At 42.5% G+C, this 8,882-nt stretch overlaps 1 protein-coding gene across 1 annotated transcript; it reads right to left on the bottom strand.

The window, feature by feature from the left end:
- Positions 1-763: 763 nt before the first annotated feature.
- Positions 764-7,025, bottom strand: grk1a (G protein-coupled receptor kinase 1 a). The gene is made up of 7 exons (XM_069697789.1): positions 6,146-7,025; positions 5,395-5,522; positions 4,865-5,022; positions 3,680-3,763; positions 2,658-2,782; positions 1,991-2,192; positions 764-1,149 (listed from the first exon to the last, which is right to left on the bottom strand). Exons 1-7 carry the CDS (start codon positions 6,845-6,847, stop codon positions 857-859), a joined length of 1,692 nt encoding a protein of 563 aa, XP_069553890.1. The 5' UTR covers positions 6,848-7,025; the 3' UTR covers positions 764-856.
- Positions 7,026-8,882: the final 1,857 nt, after the last annotated feature.

Here is an 8,882-nt window from a genome sequence, read left to right on the forward strand (position 1 = left end):
AAATGATGAACCAATTAATTGAGAAAAGCAATCTGGAGACTATAAAAAAAATAATTTGCTGTAAAAAGTCTTAACACACAAAATTGAAAATGAGATCTGTGTGTATTCTGCCATAAAAACAACAGAAACGGTCTGAAAGGCGTGTGGTGTCGTCTTCTCCACAACAGGTCTCTGTTTTCAGGATGAAGCTTGGCTGTGAGTGGAGGAAATGGATTTGTTAATGCCCACAAAATGCACATTTAAATGGAAAATATTTATTTACACTCATAAACATCTCTGCAGCAACTCTCACATACACTCTTATTTACACTTCTGAAGCTGTGAAAGTATTTTAACACATTAGAGAAGCAAAAAAAAAAAAAAAAACTGGAGACAGAAAAATAAATGTGCAGCACGGTGTTGTGTCAATAACATTCATTTAAGGATTTTAAACACTAGTCAAGGAAGATGGCAGCTCACACGGCAGCTGCATAAAACCAGAATTGTTGGAATTATAAAAGCTCTTTTTTCTTGCTGATCCTTCACACGGACAGATAACTGATCGTTCATGTCTGTGAAACTCAAACAGACATCACAATGTTAAATAATACATGATCAAAGAGTGCACTAGAGAAAAAAACATTATTAGTACACATAAACTGAAATGTGAAGCTTTGGCAAGCAGAAAAAAAAAAACTGGACAAAACGTACAATAATACTGTAAATATCTCATTATGAGCTGCACTGGTGGTAAAAAAAAACAAAACAATCATCATTAACGCTCACTCCTCTTCAACTCCACCACTAACCTGCGGACCTCCTATAAAGTGCTCCATAAGTACAGTTTAACAAACAGTGCTGTGGTCCTCGGAGCCTCTTATGACACGGTGCAGGTGGAGGATTTGGGCGGCGGCTCCAGGATGGACTCTCGTCGCAGGTCGTCGGGCAAAGTGCCGTCCGGGCCCCAGACCGTGAGCTCCCCGTAGATGCCCGTCTCGATCATCTCCTCCTGCCAGGGGATGGAGATGTTCCCCGAGGCGAACTCGTCAAAAAAATCCCCGTCCTTGTCTTCCAGCTGCACGCCTTTCACCGTGGAGAAGGCCCCGACGTCATCGATGTCCTTGGCGTAAACTGTCTTGGCGTCTGGCACGAAAGGAGGCGTGAGGATCCCTGAGGAGACACGACTTAATATGACGCACATGTCAGGCACTGTGTTGTGGGATTTTTTTTTTTTGTGTCTATTTTCCTCTCTTCTTTTGGACAATATTTATCATGAGGAGACTGATCAAAGGCTCCAAGCTGATGGTAAGAGCATCCAGTCAGCTGAGCCACCAGGACGAGCCAGAGATTCTCCTCATCCATGTAAGGCGTTGTTCAGAAAGAGTCATGAATGAGTGAAATCACAGAACGCTCCCAAACGCACCTGTTTTTCTTTAACCTGACTGTGTTTTTAATCAGTTTGTTTGTTGGTGTCCCGCCAACATCACAACTTCCCCAAAACTAAAATCCTGCGGGTTCACCAAAATATGTGACATCGCCTTCTTTTAACGGGGTGTGGACCACAGTACAGCAAAAACAAGAACAGATAAAGAAATAAACTAAACTATATCTTTCCAACGATATAGACATTTTTGTGTTTATGTGAGATGTCATTGTTGCTGATTGAATAAATATTTTTTCAGGGCCTAGTAAACATCAAATATTTATAAAATGAATACAATTTTACAAAACTCTCATCTAAATAAATAACCACAAAAACTAAAGCAGAAACTCTTCCAGTGGGTCAGTTAAGAGTTTCTAAAGTATTTTAAAGTTGTGTTTTATATTATTCGAAGACGTTGTCGACTTGTGAAGCAGCAAACTGTTTCTGGTGGATTTAATGAACTCTGAAGAGAGGAACAAAAATATCACAACAGGAAAGAAGAAAGGCAGGTAAAGGGCCTCTCGTGATGGAGTTGATACTGACGGTTAAATATTGTACATGTATGTACTGTTTGTGTCTGGCACTGACCTGAGTCCAGTTTCCTCCAGTTGATCTCGCTGAAGAAGGGATGCGCCCTGAGCTCGTCACACGAGCCGTCCTTGAAGCCGAGCCTCTTGTCGACCTCTTTGAACAGCAGACCCTCGCAGATGGACCGGACCTTCTCGCTGAACTTCTCTGGATACGTCACTGGATCATTCAAAATCCGCTTCTTCAAGACTTTTTTCTCCACCTCAGACGGAGAAAACAACAACAGTAGAAATAAAAACCTGCACGTTGCATTCGTTAAACACATTTCCACCCTTTTCTTTGGTATTAAAAAGGAAAAACTACTGAGGTTTTTCCCTGCGCTGCTCTTATTTAGTATTTATCTGCAGGACATGCAGGAGAATTCAGGTTCATATTCAGTCATCTGAATATACTCGACAATACCGGCGTAAATCCTCCTTAAAATAAATTAACATTGATGTATAGGTGATTAATAAAATGAGGGGTTAGGGGCTTCATACTTCACAGCAGTATCAGCATCTGGCCACTAGTCGGCGACGTTGAGCTTCTTAAATCGGTTCTGTCACAGGTTTAGTAAAAGGAGCTTCAAACATCACGTGACGGAAAAAGCTGAAAGGACTGAAGCAGATTTAAAAACAGCTCATAACCTGGGCTGACAATGAGAAAGAGAGGCACACAGTATGTGTACCTTCTCTCCTCGGGTCCTGAAGGGCCCCTTGGCAGCCAGGAACTCAAACAGAGTGACGCCCAGAGTGAAATAATCCGCGGAGTAGTCGTACTCCTCTCCTTTCAGCAGCTCTGGAGCCATGAAACCTGCAGGTGACAGAAGAGAGGTCACAACCCTTCAGCTGGAGAAGGATCCATTTCTAATTGAAGTATATCTGCTTCGTGCTCTTTATTACACTGTACAGAGGACTTTGTGCTTTTTCTTACATCTATAAGTTTATTCACAACATTGAGGACGTTGTGGTGATTTTTTTCCCTCGCACTAAATAATAAGTGATAAACACAAATATAACAAACTCAAAATAAAACACCAACGAAATTAATCTTAATCAGGGAGAATACGTCCAGTGACGAGCAGAACGTTTTAATTATCTTAAATTTCTACCAACAAAGAAAGATAGCTCCTGCTGCCTCTCTGGTCCTGATTTTCACATTTAGAATATGTGTATTGCCCTTTTTGTATTGCCTCGTTGTTCAAAGTTGCTATTCACATTAATTTGACTTGCTTTATTAAAAGTACATTTAATTACGAACACTAAAAACTAAACAACCACTAAAAAACAAATTCATTTGGCTTATAGTTTATGTAAAGTTAATATATTATCCTGTACATGTTGATGCACCTCATCCTGCAAAAGAGAGGGACGGAAATCCTCCTTAACAAAAAAAACAATATAGTGTTTACTTTATAAACTACACAATATAAACCACTATTCCAGACTTTGCAAATGTATGTGTCTGATTAGTTAATCTGATCGTTGAGCTGTATTATAAATATTTAATTTCAAGTCGTTTAGGTAACAACAGGTTACTGCAGCAGGCCTGTACAAACCCCTGCAGCATGGAAAATGTCACATGTTCACGAGAAAGATAAACACCGTGAACACCACTGCGGATTTAATGGCTGTTCTTCTCCGAGACCTTTGTTGCGAGATGATCTCCAACCGGGTCGACGTCGTTCAGGAAGCGCTGTTGTTAATGTACCTGGAGTTCCAGCGTAGCCTCTGATCTTGGACTGACCGTCCGCCAGCTCCACAGCCAGGCCGAGGTCAGAGATACGGACGTTACCTGAGAGGACAAACCAAGGTGTGATGAAGAAAGCTGTGCGTGTGACATAAAACTTGACCTGCAGACTCATTAACCTGCTGCACCGTGACGTGTTGAAGCGTTGGCGGCAGCAGTGTTGGAGGTGGTTCTCTGGGTTGCGTCTGTCGTGACCTCATTGGGCCAAAAATGGAACATTTCTTTAAAGTCGTCCAGGTGAGCGGTGATGATGTCATTACAGTGACAGCACTTCAAAGATCCCGGGGGTCGAATTGAATCGTTTTGAAGGAATAGTTTGCAATAGAGTTTGCCATTTTTAGGACATTTTGTTTATTCTCTTATTTTGAGTTAAATAACAAAAGTGTCATTTCTATACTTTGACTTTTGAACAGATACAACAAACAAGATGCAACATGTTAATTAAAGAGCCTTTCAGGTGCCGGTAGGTGGATTTTGTTGCTTTTGGACAGAGCCGGGTTCCCTGTCCTTCCTGTCTTCATGCTGACGTTAAGCTGAGCTGCTTTGCGTTCACCAAGCTCAGCTTTAAATATCAACAGACACGTATGAAAGTGCAGTAAAATAAATAAATAAATACATCTTTTTGTCGCACTCTCGGCAAGAAAATTCACGAGATATCCTAAAATGTCTGTTGTTTTAATTAAATGTTGCAGCGGTCCAAAAAGAAAAAGAGTACAGGTAGTTAGCAGTCCTTCATACTCAGTTGATTTTGGTCCATAATTACATCTTTTGAAAGTTTTTAAAAAAGACAACAAACACAAAGCAGCAAATAGCACTTTTATCTAGTGTTCTTGTCTTTTAAAAACTGTTAAAAACAAATAACAACAAGGGCTCAACCGTAGCGGTCATGGTTGTTGTTTTTAGTAGTTTCATTAAACATTAGTGACTTCAGGAGGATGATGCAAAAAAAAAAAAAAAAAAAAAAAAAAAAAAAGCAAGGACAATGAACAAGGACAGCTGATACAAAAACTATTTCTGTGGGAGAAGTTAGTGAGACAGGACGCAAGTCTTCCATAAAAGACTCTTTTATTGACCGAGCAGAGAGACCAGCAACCTGCTGTGCCCTCCAGCAAGCGTCTTTATTTCTGCATGCTTGTTGTGTCTGACCTAGATTATCCAGCAACACGTTCTCTGGTTTGAGGTCTCTGTAGATGATCCTCTTCTGGTGGAGGTGCTCCAGGCCCTGGATGATCTGAGCAGCGTAGTAACAGGCCCGCGGCTCCTCGAAGCCCGGGTTGTTCTCATCCACATTATAGATGTGATACCTGGTGTCGGTGACAGAGCAGCGGTTATCCAAGGAAACATATACCGTAGGTTACATTTCTTTACACGTCCTTTTATGTGCGCTCCAATAACATTCATACATGACACAACATTCAAAATAATCCGTTAAAAACCCGAGTGTGGTTGTGGTGAAATATCAGTTAGCGGTTTGGAAGAGATCACATTCAAGAATACCAGATGTAAATTTCAACATATAATTTAATGTATCATTTTAAAATATGAATTGTTCATATTTGGGTTGCAGAGTGACTGCATTAGTGTCGACCTCTTTGACCCGAGAGAGTGTAGGATCAAAGGACACCTTCACGGGACCAAACAGTGAAAATGAAAATAGTGTTGGCAGGACATCTAACCTGAGGTCTCCTCCGTTCATGAGGGTCATGACCAGACACAGCTCTGTTTTGGACTGGAAGGCGTAAGCCAAAGAGACGATGAACTTGCTGTGAACCCGAGCCAGGATCCTTTTCTCCACCATTGCCCCCTACGGGCAGGAGAGGACAGCATATATGAATCGATGTGTTTACAGGGCTCTGGGTCACCGTCATTATTCCTGTCTGTAGCTACTGATATTTCCAAGATAAACCAACAACAGGGAAGGTCATTTTCCCATTTGAATGCACGTTTCAGAGTACCTGGAAATCAATCTAAAGTTTTAACCGGATGGAACTGAATTGCCTCTATTTACACATGGTAAACTAATGAAAATGGATCATTTGAGCAGCACATTGAGAGGAATCAAAGCTTTCCTCTTCATGTTGTCATCATCATCATCTCGTTGTTTCCATTTTGGGGGCTGAACATGAGACGGGACGATTCACTCAGCACCTGCTCCATTTACAAACATGGCAGGTTAGGCCCTTCATAATGAGATCAAAATGTACTAATGCCAACAGGGACTAATCATATAAGCCAAATGTGCCTAACGTTGTGTGCAAGTCTCAGTTTAGTTACTGACTATATTGTGATTAAAAGACCTGCAGAACAAGAGATGAACTAGATCACAAGCACTGCATGAACTGCAGTGTTTGATATCCCCGAGACTTGTGCAGCTTCATCCATGAACTGGTATCTTGTGTTGCTGCCCGAGTTGTCGGTACTCCTCACCTCATAGCCTTTTCTCTTCTTCAGTCTCTTCTTGTTGAGCTTTTTGCAGGCGTACAGTTTCCCCGTGGCCTTCGTCTGACAGGCGGACACTTCCCCAAAGCCCCCTTTCCCCAACACACGAAAGTCCAGGAACCAGTCCTCCCCCATGGGCTGCATCTCCAGCCACTTCCACTGCAGGAACCTCTTCAGATACATGCTCTCCAGGAAGAAGGTGTAGGGCACTTCTTTGAGAAAGTCCATCACGCTGTCCCTGGTGTCATTGAAAAGCCCATCACTTGCCTCTGTGTGTTTCTCTTTGACCTTCGTGATGTCATTTTCAGGCAGAAAGGGGCAGTAATACTTGGCGTCAGGCTCCATGTAGCGGGACAACATCTTGCTGGCTTTCTTAACTCTCTCTTCGTCATCAGCCATGCTGTACTCCTCGATATCCTTCCAGAGGCGACAGGGGCCTTTATACTCGCTGTTGGAGTCGAGGAACTCCCGGAACAGCCGTTTGCCGATGGGCTGCTCCACACAGACCGTGTGGAAGCACAGGTCCGAGGTCTCCCGCAGACCCTCGCACCCCGTGATGTGGGGCAGCTTCAGGCGGGAGCGGTACTTCTTGTCTCGGTTGGACGCGGGGTTGGCAGTTCCATCGATGCTCCCGCGGGCCGAGATGTAGGCCGAGTTGGCCACCGCTGTCGTCAGGCCACCAATATCCATGGTGACACGGTGGGAAAGAGAGGAGGAGGGAAGGAGAGAGGCGCGAGATGCAGCAAAACGCCACAGAGAACAGGTGTTAACAAGGAAGCAGAAGTGGAGGCGGACGTCTGCAAGAGGAAGACGGTGGCAGACAAGTAGTAGATACCAGAGGTGTGATGTGGATTTGTTCTTCCTCCAGTGACTCAGAAGTGGAGTGTGTCGGACATCTGAGCGTCTGCTCGCTGCAGACAGTCACGGAGAGCTCGGTGGCTTCCCTGTCCGAGTCCCTTCTCTTCCTCTCACTCACATGCAGACACGCATGCAAATCGACCTGACTCATCACCTTCCTCCAGAGGGATTTATCCGCACTGTGTCCACTGTAATGCGTTATCCTGTGCTTACCCATGTGCGCGCTGTGTGGAGAAAGACTCAGGGAGCAGGACGGAGAGGAAGGGGAGAGGCTGGAAGTGAAGGGGAGAGGCTGGAAGTGAAGGGGAGAGGGAGAGGAGGGATAAATGTGGCATGCGTGTCAGTGGGCTGGTAATGACAGGAATGCAGTGAAGCTGCAGAGAAGAGAGAGAAACTTGTACTGGTTTCCTTTGGCAGTTTGAAACCTTCTCTGTCCTTCTCTCAGCCAGAGAGAAATACTCAGTCATTCAAAACCTGCCATGAATCTAACAACATAATCGGTACATATTTCCTTTGTATCTTAACTTCGAGCACAGGGACCTTCACCAATGTACTCTAGTTCAGTTTCATGGTTTCATGGCTTTTCAAGTTTTCACCAATAATGAGTGAATTCTCACCAGCAGGTGTGCGAAGTGGATTCCTGTAATGAGGCATCCTCAGATTGACCTCATTACCAACATCATATTTCCTCATTCTGTCAGTTTGAAGTTAATCAAAGGCTTTTCAAACACATTTTCATAGTTTGGACGATGTTCTTTGCTTTTAAACCATCCGTTCCTTCTGTCCGTGGTTAATGCCATGTTACTTACTTCTATCTCAAACAATTACAAAATAACCAGGTTTTAGTGACGCGAGCAGAAAAGCTGCATTTCACTTTTCAATTTAATTTATATGGCGCCAAACCAAAGTGTAAGTCATCTGAAGGCACTTAACATAGCACAGTCCTTACAGGAGAACATGACAACATTATAGAGAGGAACACCACAACTCTCTCAAGAGTGACAGCGACAAACCCAAACGATTGGGAACCACTGGATTAGAGGACTCGTGTTTTAAGATATGATATATTTGAGTCTCAATTGTTTTTTATTTGTTTCTGTAATACAGTTAAGCTCTCAAGTTATCAGTTACGAATTAATTTTCATGTTTCCCCATAGAAAGTACTTCATTATAAAAAGAGTAAAACCAAGTGAGTATTTCTTTGTCATCTTATTTTTTAATAAATAACTGAATTAAATTGACAATTTAAAAATACATGAACATTTTAATGGAAAAAAAAAAGCACTTCTTTGTGGCTCAGTCATGGACACCAACACACACATGTATGTAAACTGAAATAGCTTCTCGTACTGCAGGAAAACATTTGAAAATATACAGAAAGGTGTGGCTGTGTTGCACACGTTTACATTGCACATTATGATTTATAAGACGAGGTCGTTTACAGCACAGATGTGCTCTCTCCCAGCGTCTTGTTTTTAGTGCAGAGAAGTGCTGAGCAGGCACAGAAGTTTGACATTCAGTAGCAACTAGTGCAGGGTTTTCCTCCACATGTTACTTCAGTGAATCGATTCTCGCGAGTATGTGATGTAGTCCTGCTTCAGAACATTGTACTTTATCAACATTTTTGCAGTGTGATGTACTTTTCTAAAATTTGACAGGAATTACTGCTGTTTTCTGGTAACACTCGAGTGTTATCACACCTAAATTCACAGTAGTACAAAGACTAGAATAAACTACAAGTAGAATTGATTAAATACAACACATAGGAGGTGTTCCCTTCAATCAGAAGAAGAATCTGTCATCTGTAATGACCCCAATCTGAATAAGGTAGAAGTCATAAATAATAATATAATTCAAAGGAAAGATG

Source organism: Brachyistius frenatus, unplaced genomic scaffold (genome assembly GCF_029030835.1).
Source record: "Brachyistius frenatus isolate BFR_SWC_R1_liver_20210118 unplaced genomic scaffold, ASM2903083v1 Contig_24, whole genome shotgun sequence".
Taxonomy (NCBI): Eukaryota; Metazoa; Chordata; class Actinopteri; family Embiotocidae; genus Brachyistius; species Brachyistius frenatus.